The 19689-nt window shown below is 35.8% G+C and overlaps 1 protein-coding gene across 8 annotated transcripts in view; it reads right to left on the bottom strand.

The window, feature by feature from the left end:
• The window catches only part of tsc2 (TSC complex subunit 2), a 63840-nt gene that overhangs the window by 32043 nt on the left and 12108 nt on the right, over positions 1-19689 (bottom strand). For 4 of the 8 annotated variants that reach the window (XM_067405137.1, XM_067405139.1, XM_067405136.1 and 1 more), the window contains 15 exons: positions 14762-14899; positions 14576-14679; positions 14297-14378; positions 14057-14212; positions 12989-13099; positions 12786-12908; positions 12559-12665; positions 11560-11713; positions 10914-11036; positions 10681-10815; positions 8101-8290; positions 7901-7994; positions 7462-7567; positions 7287-7381; positions 3582-3710 (listed from right to left, as the gene is read on the bottom strand). In XM_067405137.1, the coding sequence (XP_067261238.1) occupies positions 3582-3710; positions 7287-7381; positions 7462-7567; positions 7901-7994; positions 8101-8290; positions 10681-10815; positions 10914-11036; positions 11560-11713; positions 12559-12665; positions 12786-12908; positions 12989-13099; positions 14057-14212; positions 14297-14378; positions 14576-14679; positions 14762-14899 (1847 nt within the window). The remainder of the gene's footprint in view (positions 1-3581; positions 3711-7286; positions 7382-7461; positions 7568-7900; positions 7995-8100; positions 8291-10680; positions 10816-10913; positions 11037-11559; positions 11714-12558; positions 12666-12785; positions 12909-12988; positions 13100-14056; positions 14213-14296; positions 14379-14575; positions 14680-14761; positions 14900-19689) is intronic. The other 4 variants (XM_067405144.1, XM_067405140.1, XM_067405141.1 and 1 more) reach the window with 3 other exon arrangements.

Raw genomic sequence — 19689 nt, 5'->3', positions numbered from 1 at the left:
CTTCAAAAACATGAACTACAATGCTTTGATGCATATTTTAATGCAAATTTGAATTTCCAGATCAAAAAAACAAATCAAACCAAGACAAGAATCTGTTAAATTGATCCCAACTGCTTAACATATCCATCAAGTCTCTGAATCCTGGGCGTCCAGTACAGCTGATCATAATATCAAACCCTTCCTTTGATACGATATTCAGTTGATCTTTTTCAAAAGGCACAATTTCACACAAAGATCTTTGTCACACACTGAAAACGTTTCACTGTTCGCCAGCTCTTCACACGGCCTCCATCATCTCTATTAGCTGCAGCCGGGTGATTGTTGATGAGTGTGGAGTAGATGATGCGGTCTGTCACTATAATTTTACTCTATTGATGCAATAAGCGATGACAGAGATGAATATAAATGAGTTTAGAGCATATTGGTTTCTTCACTGGATCTCTACTGAGCAATTAATATTTGATTAATTTAGAGGGGAAAAAGTTTAATTTCCCAGTCGATTTATGAGACATACAATAAATGTTAATCTGAAGCCATATATTTTCTTCAACTCAGGCTTGTGATTTAGTCCCATTCCAGCATTAGCTTGCTTTTTTTCACCAATGTCGCCAAAAATGTCATTAATCATAAAGAGCAACCTTGAAATGATCCAAACAAAATCACATGGCACAGAAATACTTTAGGCAATTAGTAAAGCGATGACAGGGTAATTTAGATAATGAAACAAATATGCCATGTGAAATCCCTGTGCTTGTTAATAGCAGACTCTCTATTCACTACCATCCTGTAACTTGTAGGCACTGAACTGATTAATAGATATTATGGTAATTAGATGCACTGGGTTAATAAAACAAAGACATTCGGGGTGGAATATTACTTGAAATCTCTCTCCCTCTGCCAGGATGTTGCTGTAAATCTCTTTTGATGCTACGCTGCCCTCTGCTGGTTATGTGTTAATGAGTAAACAAGTAGCAGGAACACATGGAGATTAGACTTCATAGTCTGTGAGGATGGACCGTTTGTGTGGGGAAAAAAAACGCAAATGTGTTTCATACAAGAAAGTCATATGGGTTTGAAATGACATGAAGTAGGTAAATGATAACAGAATTTCTATTAATAAAATTCTAAAAGTTTTTTTTTATTGGGTCGAACACAAAACATGGAGGAACAGCATTTGAAGAGGGTGTCAGTGTAGCATTTTCAGTGTGTTTGCAGCGTTTTTGCAATATTGTGCAACTTTTTGCACTATGGTTCAAAATGGACTTTGATGAAACATGGATGGATGCTTAACCTGGATCATAAAGAGTGTGAATATGATGTGAATAAGTGAAGGTTAAAACAGACGGCAGGCTGAACAAGTGGAGTGCGCCCCCTGGTGTTTGGGAGCTGCATTACTGCTGTCCATCTCATTCATAAACAGCAAAGACAGAGAAGCTAGTTGCTAGATTGTGTGACTGTCCGCCTACTCTCACTTTTTCAATCGTGCATGCTTCCTGTGTACGGTACGGATTCCTTGAAGGGACATGGAGAAGGGGAAAAAAAATACTATATTTCAATGCTTGCACTCGCTCACAAAACTTGTGTTGTCTCACAAAAATATTGTTCCCCTAAAAAACTTAAAGGGATAGTTCAACCAAAAATGAAAATTTGATGTTTATCTGCTTACCTCCAGGGCATCCAAGATGTAGGTGACTTTTTTTCTTCAGTTGAAGGCAAATTATGATTTTTAACTGCAACCGCTGCCGTCTGTCAGTCAAATAATAGCAGTGGATGGGAACTTGAACTATAAAAGTAAATGAAACTTGCTTAGACAAATCCAAATTAAACCCTGCGGCTCGTGACGACACATTAATGTCCTAAGACACGAAACGATCGGTTTGTGCGAGAAACCGAACATTATTTATATCATTTTTACCTCTAATACACCACTATGTCCAACTTCGTTCAGCTTCCTGTTAGTGAGGTCAAAAAACGTGTTGTGTTGACGGAAGTGATGTCTCGCCCATATACTTCAATGAGCGCGAGACATCACTTCCGTTGTCAGAGCGCGATCAGACCTCACTAACCGGGAGCTGAACGAAGTTGGACATAGTGGTGTATTAGAGGTAAAAATTATATAAATACTGTTCGGTTTCTCGCACAAACCGATCGTTTCGTGTCTTAGGACATCAATGTGCCGTCACGAGCCGCAGGGTTTAATTTTGATTTGTCTATGGAAGTTTTTTCGACTCTTATTGTTCAAGTTCCCAATCACTGCTATTGTTTGACTGACAGACGGCAGCGGTTGCAGTTAAAAATCATAATTTGCGTTCGACTGAAGAAAAAAAGTCCTCTACATCTTGGATGCACTGGGGGTAAGCAGATAAACATCAAATTTTCATTTTTGGGTGAACTATCCCTTTAACTAGGAAAACGTTTTGTGAGGGAAGGGAACATAAATGTTTGGCGAGTAAATACAAAGTTTGTCAGGGGAACACAAAAGTTTTGTGAGAGAACGTAAGTTTTGCATGAGAAAGTAAAAGTTTAGCGAGAGAGCATAAAAAGTTCTGCATGAGATCATAAAAGTTTTGAGGCCATAAACGTTTTGCGTGAAAACGTAAAAGTTTTGTGTGAGAAAGTAAAAGTTTTGTGTGAGAAATTAAAAGTTTAGCTCAAGAGCGTAAAAGTTTAGCAAGAGAGCGTAAAAAGTTTTGCGTGAGAACGTAAAAGTTTTGCGAGAACGTAAAAGTTTTGCGAGAACGTAAAAGTTTTGCATGTGAACGTAAAAGTTGAGAACGTAAAAGTTTTGCATGTGAACGTAAAAGTTGAGAACGTAAAAGTTTTGCGATAGAATGTAAAAGTTTTGCATGAGAACGTAAAAGTTTTTCAAGAACGTAAAAATTGAGAGAATGTAAAAAGTTTCAGAACGTAAAAGTTTTGCGAGAACATAAAAGTTTTGCTTGAGAGCGTAAAACTTTTGCATGAGAACGTAAAGTTTTCCAAGAACGTAAAAGTTTTGTGTGAGAAAGTTTTGCAGGACCGAAAAAGTTGTGCTTGAGAAGATAAAAGTTGTGCGAGAACATAAAGGTTTTTCGTGAAAACGTAACAGTTTTGCGAGAGAACGTTATATTTTTGCGAGTTAACATGAGGCTTCTCGGGCAAAAGCAAAAGCAAAAGCATTGAAATATAATATTTCCTCCCATCACCATATCCCTTTAGGGGCTCCGTAGTACTTCCATTTGTTCATGATAAAAAAAAATTGAATGAACACCATCACAAACAGCACAATAAAGCACGGTAAAAGCAAATACAAAACGGGGTTAGGTTCAAATCAGAACAGATGCACGCAAGTCAGTGGCCAGGCTCAGCGCATGCAGTCAACATTACCACCAATGAAAAAAAAAGAAAAAGACAAAACCCTCCTCCAGCATGCACCCTTTCCTGCCCAATCAGAATTAGCCCAACCCAGATGTCCACGCCCACCCCGCATCGCCAAGACAACACCCCGCCCTGAATGCCCAAGCCCCACCCACCGTCCCTGCATACAGAAAAGGAAAAGTAGGGATATAAATCGGTTGCTGAGGTTACCAAAAATGCTCTACCTGCGCACCGCATGCTCGGACACACTGATGCTTCGGGAGCGGAAGGCGTCCATGGCCGACAGATCTTTCAGGTCTTTAACGGGAGAGTTTGCGCTGGGGCCTTGCTTCGCCACTTTGGTCGTCCGCAAACTGCCCCGAGGGCAAACGAGGTCAGGTGTGCGTCAGGATAAGGTCGTGACCAAGGAGGATTGGGGGGAATTTGAGGCATATTTTAACCACGTCGGCATGGGTGGATGGGGGAGTGCGTTTGGTTGTGGAGTGTCACGAAAGGGGCCAGCGACCAATCACAGGTGACGGATCCGAGGTGTCGGCACCCCCCCAAACCACACCCACCACGCATGGACCAATCAGAGGAGGGGGGAGGGGTCAAAATAAGGAAGTGAAAGGAAAACAAAGTAACTTGGTCAGCAGTGCACACTGAGAACCAGAGAACAGGGACGACATTTAAAAACGAAAAAATAACAGAAGAGGAAACAGAAAACTGGAAGGAGAAACAGCATAAAAAAGATCAAAAGACACATAACAAGGCATAAAGTAAGCAATATACTATCAGCATTCTACAAAAGGAATGAAAGAGTAGGAGAAAATAAAAGATAAACTCATCAGAGAGCACAAACATACTGGTACAGGGAAGAAAAAAAAAGCACTCAAACACTGCAATGATCATTATACTGGACATTAATAGCAATAGGAAAACAAACAGTTATATGATCATGTGTATGAATTAATACAGCAAATAAACACATAAATTAATGACTGGATGAGGTAAAACTAGAAGCTGGAACTGAGAATGTGAGGCCTAACAAACCAGAAACATCATAAAATGGATTTGAAATCTAACTTTGAGCCACATTTACATGCACATAATTCAGATTAAGATTAATTTTCTGGTGAAACCTTAATTCTGAATGAACGTTTACATGCAGGGATTCGCAAACACATTTGCATTTTTACAGTTCTCTGATGCAGGTAAACGAATAAAATATTTCATCTTTTTAGTAAGTGTTTTATTTTTATAAGTTATTTATTTAATCTGCTATTTTTATTTCATTAATTGCTTTTCATCAACACACAATCCCAGCACTTATGTAAGCAGGAAAGTTCGAAACTCTTGTCATTTATTATGCTGCATTCAAGTAATTTTGTACAGTAATTTTAGCGACTACCGAATGATGCTTATTCATGCAACAAAATGTAGATTATAATGTTTGAAAAAAAAAATGCAAGTAAAAAATTGAGTCTTGAAAATGTTTCATTGATAGTTTAAATTTTTACTACTGTCCATATGTAATATCACCCAGAATTAGCTTTGTGTGAACATGTACATATAGAGACAAATGCTCATTTATGATTGATATTCTGAATAAGGTGCTTACATGACCCAAAATTCTGATTAATACATGAATAAGTATTATTATATTTTCAGAAATTTATAGAGACTATAATATTGTCTTAATATGGTGATGGCAATCAGGTTATTGTGTTTACATTAATCATATATAATCATAATATGACCAAGTTCTCATTCATATCTGAATATTCTTGAGCATGTAAATGAGTTGGTTGATCCTGGCTTTTAATTCAAAGTTCCAGCTCCAGTGTCTGGACAAGACACAGGACTTACAAAGCGTGAAAACAACAAAAACACTGAAAATGAACCTGGAATATGTCAGGACATTGAGATTAGATGGTTTTGTGGCACTGGACATAGTTGATCATGGACTTTATTAGTGATAAGCCTGGGAAAAACACTTTTGTTGTTACAATAATTGCAATGCGTTGATAGCTGCATCGGGTATGCTGGTTAAAATGGTTTAGCAAGTCGTTACCATGGACGACAACTGTTAAAGTAAACTGGTTTATGGGATAGTGGCTGTTTTTACACCCAATGCAAAAAGTGAAATGAAGAAAATGGGAGACAGAATGAATGAAGTAGAAAAGAGTCTGCTAATTGCAAAATAATAGGGAATAGAAAGACTTCAGTTACTAGGCGGGACTGTTAACCTCTAGTCTATTGGTCCCTTTGTTAGACATCATGTGACTAGTTATTTTGACCAAAATATAACAGGATGGGACCATGACTCATTATTAAACAAAAAGATTTAGAGCTGTGTGTACTTCTTTGTATTCCGGTGTTTCTTCAACTACAGCCATTTTTAGTCCTTTTAGAAATTAAACTCCATTAAAAAAAACTTTTGAAACTTACTAATTTAATTAGTCTACTAACAACGTCCAACAGCGTAAAAACTCGCTTCTTTCATGAACGCTTACAAATATTTCCACCACATCACATCTCAAATCATCATCTTTCTGTGGTAGAAATGAAATGTTTTATATATTTTTTGGAATAAAATTATCAAAACCATGGTAAGCATTTATGCATCCTTACATCCAAAATTAGTTTATATGGAAATAAACATATATAATAAAAATAGTCATAAAAAATATATATAATATATATATATATATATAATAAAAAAATAAAACCATCTCGAGATTAAAGTTGTTAAATTTCGAGAAAAAGCTCATTAAATTGAGAAAAAAGTCTAAATAAAATGTTGAGAATAAACTTGTTAAATTACGAGAAAAAACATGTTAAATTTCGAGAAAACGCTCATTAAATCGAGAAAAAAGTCGAGATAAAATGTTGACAAACTCGTTAAATTACGAGAAAAAAAAAGTTAAATTTCGAGAAAATGCTCATTAAATCGAGAAAAAAGTTGAGATAAAATGTTAACAAACTCGTTAAATTACGAGACAAAAAACGTGCTAAATTTCGAGAAAAAAGTCGAGATAAAATGCCGAGAATAAAGTCATTAAATTACTAAGAAAAAAAACTTGTTAAATTACGAATTTGTTCTCATAATTTAACGACTTTTTTCTCATAATTTAATGAGTTTATTCTCAACATTTTTCTCGAAATTTAATGAGTTTTCTCGTAATTTAACGACTTTTTCCTCTTAATTTAATGAGTTTATTCTCAACATTTTATCTCGACTTTTTTCTCGAAATTTAACAACTTTAATCTCGAGATGGTTTTATTTTTTTATTTTTGCTTGGCCCTAATCCTCTTCCGTAATATATATTTGCTTATATATTTGCTTGATCATACATACACACGCAATTATTGACTACTTTGCTCTTTGTGAAGATTATTTTTATGATGAATTTTATTATTTTAAGACTGAAAATCTGGCATTAAAGGCCGTTGAAAAGAATCAAAACTAAAAAGTTTTGCTAAAAAAAAAAAAAAAAAAAAAAAAAAAAAATCTCAAAAACAGTTTAAATGTGATTTCTCACAACAGTATCACAAAATCTTTTAGACTGGATAAAAATCAATTCCTGACATAAAGTGGCTATAGTTGAAGAAACTAAAAATGAACATGATTGTTGTAACAGTCACTACTGAGACACATGATGAGAGAAATTGGAAAGAGAGAAGCAGAGAGAAAGAAATGAAACAGGAAAAGACAGAGAGAGAGAGAGAGAGCGAGAGACAAGGAAAAAGACGTCCTACATTCAATCCAGCATCTGTGAGTGGATGTGAGAACTGATGTTCTGACTTAATCAGACACATAACGCCAGAAATCACGGCACTACCACCAAAAAATGAACCAATGAGGCGCCTGAATGACTGAATCCTTCCAACGGTGAAACCTGACTGTACGTGAGCACGTGTGTGTGTGATTGTGTGTGTGTTTGTACCTCTTGGGCCTCTCGTTCAGGCTGGTGCTGCGCGCTCTGAAGCTGCTCTGCTCGTGTGTGTCATCGAACGGCAGAAGAGCGTTTGAACGCAGACCCTAATGACAAAAACACTTCAGGTCCACACAAACAGATCTGTGAACTCTGAACACATGAGCACAAAAGTGCCAGCACCCACCTTGGTGATGTACTGAACGAAGTCTTTCCTGAAGGGCAGCCTGCAGCGTATGAACCACATGGCGATCACATGATGGGCTAGAGACACTATGTACTGATTAAACCTACAGAGAATGGGAGAAAAACAACAACTACTAAAGTATGTCGTTTAAGATCATTCTGCCTTTAAAATACACTAAGGCTCACCGAGGCTGCATTTATTTGATCAAAATTACAGTAAAATCAGTAATATTATGAAATATTATTACAATTTTAAATGTTTTCTATGTAAATATATATTGCAAACTGTAATTTATTCCTGTGATCAAAGCTGAATTTTCAGCACCATTACTCCAGTCTTCAGTGTCACATGATCCTTCAGAAATCATTTTAATATGCTGATTTGCTGCTCAAGAAACATTTAATTCGTGTTAAAAACACCTGTGTATGATGACACTCACTTTGAAGGGTTGGTGTACGGCAGCGATATGGCAAACACGCTAACATACTGCTCAGCTACAAAGTTAGCATACAGATGTGGGAGCCGCACCAATGCTGCAGACGAAAAAGAGAGTGGTTGCATTCTAAATTATTTAGAACTGTTCTGATTGGTCAGAAGGTGAGAATGGGCGGGGTAAGATAAAGGAAGGCTTGCACTCACTGGACAGGAACTCCAGCATGGGTGACGCCATGGCAACGGTCGCAGAGATGTGCGTGAGCTTGACGATGAGGGCGGGCAGGAGTTTGATCATGATGTCAGGCATCTCCACGGTGCACATGGTCAGAGCCACCACACACTGCTTAGCGCAGCGGTAAATCAGGCCTTTCTCCAAACACTGAACCAGCTCCCTCTGAGCAACAACACATGTGCAACAACTCTGCTATAAACACTGAAACAAACAAACTCCTAGGTGTGCATTAAAAAAAACTCACATGACCGAATTATTCATTCAGAACTCAGAACTGTCGCTCCAGAGATCAGCATCTGCTACCAACTGAATAATATATTTATACTTCATTTAAATGTCATAATAAAATGTAAGTTTAAATGTAATAATACAAAAAAGTTAATGAACTTAAATTTAGATTTGATTTAAAATTGCTAGATTTGACAAAACCTTCTTTTGGAGAAATTCTCAATATTAAAAATGATTCATAAATTCAGCAAATAATGTTTTATTAGGGTTTGGTTTAGTTTGAAGCAGTGTTATTTTAGTATCATAAATATAGTATTATAGGATTTATTAATAATTAATTTGAATTAATAAAATGAAAGGAAAATAAAAGTTAAAAATAATTAAAAGAAAATGTAAAATACAGAAAAATTTATTGAATAAAAATGATTTTGATTTGTTTCATCACATTCATTTATTTCTTTATTTTCCTATTATAACATCTATCTATCTATCTATCTATCTATCTATCTATCTATCTATCTATCTATCTATCTATCTATCTATCTATCTATCTATCTATCTATCTATCTATCTATCTATCTATCTATCTATCTATCTATCTATCTTTCTGTCTATCTATCTTTCTGTCTATCTATCTTTCTGTCTATCTATCTATCTATCTCTTTAATTAAATTGTATTTATTTTTAATTTCTGCATGTTTGGACCCCTATACATTTTTATTTTTATATTTTCCATTTTCATTTTAATATTAGTTTAAAAGGGTTAGTTCACCCAAAAATGTGAATGTCAAAAATTGAAAATTCTGTCATTTATTACTCACCTTCATGTCGTTCCATACCTGTAAGACCTTCGTTCATCTTTAGAACACAAATTAAGATATTTTAGTTGAAATCTGATGGCTCAGTGAGACCTGCATTGAGAGCAATGACATTTCCTCTCTCAAGATCCATTAAGGTACTAAAAACATATTTAAATCAGTTCATGTGAGTACAGTGGTTCAATATTAATATTATAAACCGACGAGAATATTTTTGGTGTGCCAAAAAAACTAAATAATGACTTTTTAACAATATATAGTGATGTCCGATTTCAAAACACCGCTTCATGAAGTTTCTGAGCTTTACCAATCGAATCAGTGGTTCGGAGCGCCAAAGTCACATGATTTCAGCAATTTGGCGGTTTGATACGCGATCTGAATCACTGATTCGACACAAAAGATTCGTAAAGCTCCGAAGTGGTGTTTTGAAATCAGCCATCACTAGATATTGTTAAAAAGTCGTTATTTAGTTTTTTTGGTGCACAAAAAATATTCTTGTTGCTTTATAATATTAATATTGAACCACTGTACTCACATGAACTGATTTAAATATGTTTTTAGTACCTTTATGGATTTTGAGAGAGGAAATATCATTGCTGGCTATGCAGGCCTCACTGAGCCATCGGATTTTATCAAAAATATCTTAATTTGTGTTTTTTGTGAAGTTGAACGAAGGTCTTACAGGTGTGGAACGGCATGAGGGTGAGTAATTAATTACATTTTTTTCATTTTTGGGTGAACTAACCCTTTAAGTCTTAGTAAATTTGGTGTGTTTTATCGATTGTATTATTTTCTGTTTTTTTCGATGTAGTTATCATTTTTATACCAGTGTTAGTTTTTATACCAGTTTTTAGAGTTTTCGGTTTTAGGATTTTTTTTTTAGTACTTTAGCACAAAAAATAAAAATGTTGCCTTAGCAATTAACTGAAATACTAATATTTCTATTTCATAATCGTATTTAAATAAGTTAGTTAGTTTTAGTTTTTACTTAGTTTTAGATAATGATAATGCTAATTTGAAGCCCCGATTTGAAGCTTTTAAAAAAATAAAAAAAATTCACTATCATAGAGCTGCACGATCCTGGATAAATTGAGAATCACAATTTTTTGTTTCAAACATTGGTCACGATTCTCCCACGATTCTGAATGGACAACTAAACAAAATAACATGTAATTTACTAGAGGTTCTGACAAAATGTTAATTGCTGCAGTCTATTTAAAATGTTTAATTAATCTGAATGAATTATTAAAAATAATTTGTTTAAATGAATGATTCAAAGATTCACTCAAAGACTTCATTTGTTTCATTATGGGATGATTCACCATTTATGAATAAATCTCTTGATGAACAAATGATGCGATTTCGTCAAAGGTTTATTAGACACAGGCGAATCATTGTCATTAAGAAATGAGATAGAGTAGGTGTTGCAATCAAGGCCGCAATCTTTTAACAATTAATCGTGCAGCTCTATTGTACGGTGTGTTGTCATTTAGACAGTGAGGTCACCTGTCGGGACTGCTCCAGGTAGCTGTGGTAGGAGGTGATGGCAGTGAGGACAGGGACCACAGCCAGCTGAACATCAGTGAGGGAGAATCCGTCGGGAGTCTTCTTCAAACGCTCCGATATCAGACGGTCCGTCACCTGCAAACAAACACGCTCTCAAATCCACCATTTTCCACATAGTTCATTACATCTGGTTACTGTACTCGTTTATATTTTTGTAAGCGCGTGTGTGTTACCATCGAGCAGAGAGTGGAGCACAGGTGATCGATGTTGCACGGGGACGTCAGTATCAGAACTTTGTACTGGATGGTGCAGGACATCTTATCCAGAACCAGCTTCAGAACCTTCCAGTCAGTCTCCTACAAATCACACACATGATCAGCACTAACAAAGTTAGAAAGTATACATTCATATACAGAAATGTTTTATATAGTGCGTTTCAGTTTGTATCTCTCCTCACATAAGGCTTTAACACAGTTTATGCTTGTTAGGCATGTCAAGTTCATTTGTATAATGAATTTCACACATGCCAAGTATTCAGTTTGACTTTAAATTGGTTTTGGATTGGTGTTAAAGTTGTTTATAAGGAATGTCACTGTCCTTTATGATTTTAAGGTTATTTTAATTTTTTTTTTTTTTTTTTGTAGTAGTAGTGAGAGGAATTAAAATATTAAAATACAAGTTTTTAGTGTTAACAATGTATGTAAATGCTTTGTTTTATTTACCATCATCTTACACCATTTCTGAACATAATAATAAAATTAGACTTTTCTGTTTAATTTTGACCAGGTACAGCTTAAATACAGGCGCTACATTTTAATATAAAATGTTGCAATTGTATTAAAACTATATTTTGTGGAGGAAAATCACAGGTGTGTGTACCATCTTCAGGCACTGGAGCAGCACGTTGAATGCCAGGCTGTAGGGCAGATAGGCTGTACGAATGGATGAGGGCGGAGCTGCTGGGGTGGGACTTCCTGTCGGTGGTGACACAGTTCCTGCTGGCTTCTTCTCAGACACTCTCTTCTCCGACTCCCTAAAAATGAGACATTTGAGAAGAGATTTAGCCAACCTGAAAGTTTTAAAAATTAATAAATCAGAATATCCTCCTTAATAATTTATAATTAATTTAATTTTAATAATACATTTAAATAAATGCATACTTTGTTTAATAATACATTTTATTTTATTATTAAAAATAAACTTAAATTATTCTTTGATTAAATTCAATAATAAATCTGTATATCATCCATAACAATTTATATTTAATGTAACTTTAATAGTAATTTTAAATAAATGTATACTTCATATAAATTTAATACATTTTAATTTAAATAAAAAAAATTAAAAACATTTCTACTTTTTATTTTTAAATTTTCTAAATTTAATTTAATTTAAATGTAAAAAAAAAAAAATGATATGCAATAAAATTGAATATTCCCCTTAATAATTTATACTTAATGTAATTAATACATTTAAAAAAAAAGTAATTAATTTAAATTTAATAAATTTTAATTTAATTTAAATGTAATGATCAATTTAAAAACATATGTAATTTATTTAAAAATTAATAACTTAATATTAACTCCTTAATATTTATATTTAATTTTAAAAATTTGAATAAAATGTATATTTCTTTTAAATTGAATTACACATTTTCAATTTAATTATATAAATAAATTTAAATAAATTTATATTTAATTTAAATTTAATTTTATAAATCTGAATATTCTCCTTAAATGTAATTTTAATAATTAATTTAGATAAATATACTTTTTTTTAACTTCATTTAAATGTAATAATAAAACGTAGAAAATCTGAATATCCTCTTTAATAAGTGTGTGTGAGAAAACGGCAACACACTCATGCTCGTGTTCTTACCCCACGTCACAGTGACAATATGGGCTGAATCTCAGAACTCCATCTTTATTAGGAACACCCAGGCGATGAAGAGAGTCTGCCCTCATCATCAATAAGAAATCAAAGACCTGACACAGTGAGAAAAAAACAACACTTTTACCTCTTCTGAAGTCGAGGAGTTTCTGAGTTAGAACGTTGCTATGCACTTGCTTTGCTGCTGCTTTACGAACTCAAGTCAAGAGTCTGACCTTCAGCCGTATGGAGCTTCCGATGGCACTGCAGTATTTGTTCTTATAGTGAAGCTGCAGATGAGAAATCAGCAGCTCGTACACTCGGCTGGCGTGACTGGCGGGCAGACTGTAGAGTTTACTCTAGAGAACCACAGACACACAATCACTGGAGCTGCGCTGGAAGATATTCATGATAAGGATAAGACTAGGTGTTGCTGTACCTGCAGTATGTCTAGCAGACCCAGTATGGCGGTTCGCACGTCCTCCATGGGCGACTCCAAACACAGGTCTCTCTCTCCCTCCATAGAGCATGTTAACGGACGACTAGCAACCTACAGGAGCACAGGAGAGCTGGGCTTCATCAGCATATTTTTATACAAATTTTGAGATACTGCATAAAAATGCGGGATTTAAAAACAAAAAACAAATACATTTTGCAAAAATAAATGTTTATACGCTCACTAATTCTAAAAATAAAATAAAAAATCTTGAGAATTATCACATTTAATAACCTCATTTTCATTTAAACATGCTTGTGCTTGGACTATTTATTTATTTAAAGGTGCCCTAGAATTAAAAATTGAATTTACCTTGGCATAGTTGAATAACAAGAGTTCAGTACATGGAAAAGACATACAGTGAGTCTCAAACTCCATTGTTTCCTCCTTCTTGTATAAATCTCATTTGTTTAAAAGACCTCAGAAGAACAGGCGAATTTCAACATAACACAGACTGTTACGTAACAGTCGGGATCATTAATATGTACGCCCCCAATATTTGCATATGCCAGCTCACGTTCAAGGCATTAGACAAGGGCAGCCAGTATTAACGTCTGGATCTGTGCACAGCTGAATCATCAGACTAGGTAAGCAAGCAATGAAAACAGCGAAAAATGGCAGATGGAGCAATAATAACTGACATGATCCATGATATCATGATATTTTTAGTGATATTTGTAAACTGTCAGCAAGGACAGGGAACGTGAGATTTAAAGGGGCCGTGCGCTGAATCGGTGCATAGTTAATGATGCCCCAAAATAGGCAGTTAAACAAATTAATTAAAAAAATCTATGGGGTATTTTGAGCTGAAACTTCACAGACACATTCAGGGGACACCTTAGAGTTATATTACGTTCTACGGCACCTTTAAATGACCTGAAAATCTCTAGAAGCACACTTTCCCTTATGCATCTAAAAAAAGTGTTGTATTTCTTCAAAATTTCATATTTAAAATTCAAATAGCTGAAAAGCGGAATGCATAAACGTCTGTTAGTGATAATGAAATCATACCTTCTCTATGATGTCCAGCAGGCTGCTGAAGTGATGCGTGTTACAGCCCTCGGCTAGATCCACCAACAGCTGCGTGGCTTGTTTCCTGACGGACAGGTCTCGATCTTCAGCTATCTGACCCAGCTGAGGAATCACCACCACCTCGATCAGCTCCTCCTGGTCAAAGAGAGCACAAAAGTTTAGGAATAATGTAATGAAAGCCATGAACTCAAAGAGATCAGTGTGTGGTTGAGGACTGACTTCATAGAGCTGTCGGTTTGTGCTGAGCACGAAGGACAAGATATGCAGAACCTTGATCCTGATCATAGTCCGGCTCTCGTTCCTGACACACACAGAAATGTTATTCTTGGGGATTTGTTTAAAATGTGAATGAACTTCTGTAGAGCTGTTTTACAGCTTAAATTGAAATTATTTCATAATTGATTAATTTTACAACATTAACACTGCTATTTTCCTCTTATTACTATGAAGCTGCTTTGAAACTATATAAATAAATGTGACTTGACGAAGTTTCCAGACCTGAAGAACTTCTCCATGAGTTTCAGGAGGTTTTGCAGCCATCCGTCTTTGGCCGGCTGGATAGACTGAGCTCTGTAGGAAATCAGCGTCAACACAGACGCGTCCTGCAAGAGAGATTCAGCAACGCTCAATCAAACCAGACAGCAGCAGAAGAAGAGAGACGTAGAGAGAGCGAGCCAAACTCACAGGACGTTTATCTGCGCACTTCTCCACCAGGGTGAAGAATCTCTGCGAGGATCCGTGGAAGTCGTTCTGCTCGTACAGCTCCTCGACGGTGCTCAGTAACTCATAAACGATCACCTTCAGATCAGGACTGCCCATCGTCTGCAAACACATGACAAAAGAGGGTCAGGAGATAAACACCCATAAAACATCTAAGGGTGTTTTCACACCTGGCTTGTTTGGAGCATATTCTCCTTTAGTTTGGTTAGTTTAGGCATATATGAACACGGCAATTGCGCTCAGATTCGTAAAAAAAAAAAATTAAAAAAAAATATATCAGTCTGAGATCGCCTGAATGAGATGGCTTGAATACTTGAACGCTTGAAAACGAACTCTGGAGCAGTTTACTTATGGTGAGAAATCAATCCGACCCAATGGACCAACAAACCAAGCTATCGCAATACATGATGGATAACTAGGTTCGTTGTGTGAAAAGCAGCAGTGTTTGTTTTTCTAATGCCTCTCAAAATGAATCATGGATTAACCTGGAGCAAAGATGAAGTAAGCCTTTTCATTTCAACCCACTGAAGCATGATGGCATCCACTACAAAAAGGCACTTCAAACCATTCAGGGTGGACATTTTGAGTTTGCAAAGAACTCAAAAGGTTTGTGAACGAAAACAAAATTTTCAGTATATGTTAGGGTGACCAAACGTCCTGTTTTCCCAGGACATGTCCTGTTTTCACATCCTGTCCTGGCCATCCTGGTTGTTTTTGTGATGAAAATGTCCTGGTTTTCATTGTTTTTCTTTGGACCATTAAATTGACCGGTGTTATGAGATTTTTGGTTTCTGAAGGCGGAGCATACATTAATATATATGAGTTTCGCAGACTTGCGCGATTGCACGTGCAACTGAGAATATTAATTCACATTGTATCTCAAGACAATAGTGGATTATTCCATAAAGGTAACTATATCCTCAGCGTCGCGGCTGACTTAAGTCTAAACTATAGTTGTTAACTTCTACGTAACAGTTTATAATGTTTTCATTAGTTTGCACGATTTGTGCAGTTGTCTGTAACTGAATAACAGATACTTTGTGTAATAGCAGAGCAACCTTCAGCTATCGTCTACAATGAGTTCAGCTCGTTGTGCTCTTCCTTTGTATCCTGCGATGTAACAGCCTATATAAATTTCTTTATAACTTTCATGCTTGTTTGTTAAGCAACAAAAAACTGCTGGGAAAGATCAGCTCTACAGCAAAATATAGAGATGAGGATGAGGAAGAAAAACAGGATGAAGAAGAAAACTAAAGATATAGATTTTTTTTTGTTAGTTTTTGTAAGTTTGTGAGAGCTATTTTTGTTGGATTGCTAATATAGCAAAGGTATTTTTGGAGTTATTTATTAGGGGCCAAGCCCCGAAGGGGCTGTAGCCCCTATTGTAATTGTACGTTTTCCCTTTTATTATTATTATTCTTCCTCCCGAATGGGAGTCTATGGCAGCCCTATCAACGGAACATGAGAAAATGATGAAATTTGGCACAGTTGTAGAGATGCTCATGAATAGTGATTGGACCAAATTTGGAGTCTCTAGAACCAACTCTATAGCGCCACCACCAGTTCAAAATTTCAACATTCTAACGGTTTTAACATTTGAACTGTTTATCATAGAAAAATTAAATTTAGTTCATCTGATTCGTCTCTTCATGCTGATGCTATTCAACTTCTTACATTAAGTCTCCACCCATTACAGTAGCGGCCATTTTGAAAAGTACAGTATTTGTTTTTTTCGCTTCTCCTCCTTCAAAATTTGTCCAATTTTGTCCAATCTTTGATCAGATTATCTTTGGACTGAGCCGCACAGAAATGACTGAACAGATTTTTTTTATTCATCTTTGTTCAAAGGTTATGATGTCACGAAGTTAACGAGGTCGACCCGAAATTAGTATAGAGGCTGTATCTCGGCCAAACTTTGAGCAATCGAAACAAAAATTGGTACACTTCATCAGAACCATGGTCTGAGGGTCTATGCCAAACTTGGGAACAGCGCCACCTACAGGTCATGAGATATGAAAAATGGCTATTTTGGCCAATAACTTTTGAACAGTTTGTCAGAAAATCAAGATCTTGGTGTCTATGGATTCCTTGGATCATGCCGAATCCGACGATACCGTCAATATTGGATGTATCACGTGTCCGCCATTTTGAATTTTGTCATAAATTGCGATATCTTTTAAACAATTTGACATATCTTCACAAAAATTGGTATGTATGACCTTTAGAAGGTCGTGAAGGTACCTGAGAAGTTTCAGCACAGCGCCACCTACTGTTCCACAGATGTAATGATTATTTCAAAAACGCTTATAACTTTTGAAAACACTTTCCAAAATGTGTATGCTTCATGTCATTTTATTCCCTGGCTTATGCCGATTCCGACAATGTATCATTTGCCATTTTCCTTAAATGTACCTGTCTGCCATATTGAAGTAAATGATAAACAGTTTTTTCGCTACTCCTCCTACAAATTTTGGTCAATTTTGTCCAAAATCAGCTCAGATGATCTTTGGACCGAGCCGCACAGAAATGACTGAACAGATTTTTGATATTCACTACCATTTCCGAGATATTCATCTCTGAATGTGACCTTGCTTGTGTTTGTTGTCTTATGCTAGTTAGCTTAGCACAGTAATTGCTTAGCATGCTAAACTATTGCTATTCTTTCTAATGTGGTCTTCAGTCAACAGGTTAACCAAAACTTAGTTGACATTAAATAACTTTGCATACTAATATGGTTAACATGCTATGAAGCTTTTTTTTTTTGTGAACTCTTTCTCACACTGAAACCTCTGCTTAGCATACTGATGAACTTGCATGGCTGATTAGCTCAATGTGTTACGCCACGGATCCCGAATGCTCTGCATCGTGGGTTCGAAACTCAGTGTGACACATGCCCAGACCGCATGAGGTACTGTGGCAGGAAAAGATGCAGAACTTGTGTCTGTTCTAGGCATTCTGCCTAAAACTGGTCTAATCTGAAGCTATCACATGCAATTCCTTTATGTCCAAATTCGTAGTTATTCTTCTTCCCCCTGTATGGTAATCAATGAACCATAAGAAGGAAAATTATCAAATTTGGCATGCTTGTAGTGATAGTAATTAAAAGTAATTTGACCAACTTTGGAGTATCTAGGACTAAGTCTATAGCGCCACCACCAGTTCAAATATTCACTTTTGTAAAGGTTATAACTTTTGAACCCTTTGTTCCAGAAAAATGAATGTCAATACAACTGATTCCTCTCTTCATACTGATCACATTCAATATCTTACATTAAGACTCCACCCAGTACAGTAGTGGCCATTTTGAAAAGTACAGTATTCCATTTTTTCACTACTCCTCCTACAATTTTTGTCCAATTTTGTCCAAAATCAGCTCAGGTGATCTTTGGACCGAGCCGCACAGAAATGACTGAACGGATTTTTGATATTCGCTACCATTCCCAAGATATTCATCTCTGAATGTGACCTTGCTTGTGTTTGTTGTCTTATGCTAGTTAGCTTAGCATGCTAACTGCTTAGCATGCTAACCAGTTGTCATTCTCTTTAATGTGGCTCTTCAGCTATCAAGTTAACCATGAGCTTCATTAGCATTAAGTTAGCTTAGCATGCTAATATGGTTAGCATGCTAAGTAATGCTTTTTTGTAAATTCTTTCTTACACTAAAAGTTCTCTTCCACAGATTGTTGAATGTGCATCCTCAAGTAGCTCAATGTGTAAAGCCAGTTACCTGATGAGCTCTGCACCCCAAGATAGTGGGTTCGAATCCCAGGTGGAGCGGTTTTATGAAATAGTGTGTTTTGATTCCTTTACTGCCTCTTGGATTAGAAATAAATGCTTTTTGTTTCATGCTGTGTTCATTTTCATCTAAGCTTATGTACATTCTGAGTTCATTTTCGCCCGTAATTCTGAACCAGCTGTTTCATGTTTGTTCATTTTCTGCTGTTTTTCCTCTTCCTGCTCTGTATTGCGCTACAGCATGATGAGCTGCAGAATGATCTAAAGTAGTTATTAAATATAACATTCAGTGCAGTTTTATAAAAATTCTTCATTTTGAGTTCATTTTCACATGAACTAATGAACTTCGGCATGTGTGCCAACATTCACCTGCACAGTGGTGCAATGAGATGAGAAATGGACACTGGACTCGGAGGTCGTGGGTTCGAATCCCGTGTGGGGTTCCTTTATACAATTGTGTGTAATGAGTCATTTTGATACCTTTTTTATCCAAATAAGCATTGTACTAATCTTTATTCCTCTTGAATGAGATACAAGTGTTTTTAGTTCATTCCCTGTTCATTCTCTGAACTTCTATTGATTTTCATTTCATTTCCACCTGTCCTTCTGAACCAGCTGTTTTGCATGTACATTCAATTTCTGCTGTTTTTGCTCTTCCTGCTCCGTATTGCGCTACTGCCCCTTCTGGGGCTTGGCCCCGAATTGCTGCTTGCAGCTATATTTATTTATTATTTTTCTAATACAGAAGAGACATTTTTCTATCATTATTTCATTCGTTATTTTTGAAACTTGTCATAATAAAACATGTTGAGTAGCCTCTGAGAAGCCTATCTGAATTTGTGTCTTTGGTTATAGATAGTATTTTGTAATATAAAAATTTTCTATCCATACAGAGACGACATACTTTAAATGTATTGATATTATAAGGCATCTTTGAGTAAACTTCGAGTATCATTTGAGTATCTCATTGCCGGGCTGAATGTCCTGGTTTTCGGTAATCAAAATATGGTCACCCTAGAATATATTTTTTAGTATATATTATTATATATTCTGAAGAAATGTTCAGAAATATTGCCTTGTGAAAGCGAAGAACAACAAAGAACACTGTAACAATTTAAACACGTTTCAGAACAAAGCTATGAAAAACTCGTTTCCGC

Source organism: Chanodichthys erythropterus, chromosome 12, assembly GCF_024489055.1.
Source record: "Chanodichthys erythropterus isolate Z2021 chromosome 12, ASM2448905v1, whole genome shotgun sequence".
Lineage (NCBI taxonomy): Eukaryota > Metazoa > Chordata > Actinopteri > Cypriniformes > Xenocyprididae > Chanodichthys > Chanodichthys erythropterus.
The sequence above is the reverse complement of the archived record's forward strand: the minus strand, read 5'-3'. Positions and strand labels throughout refer to the sequence as shown.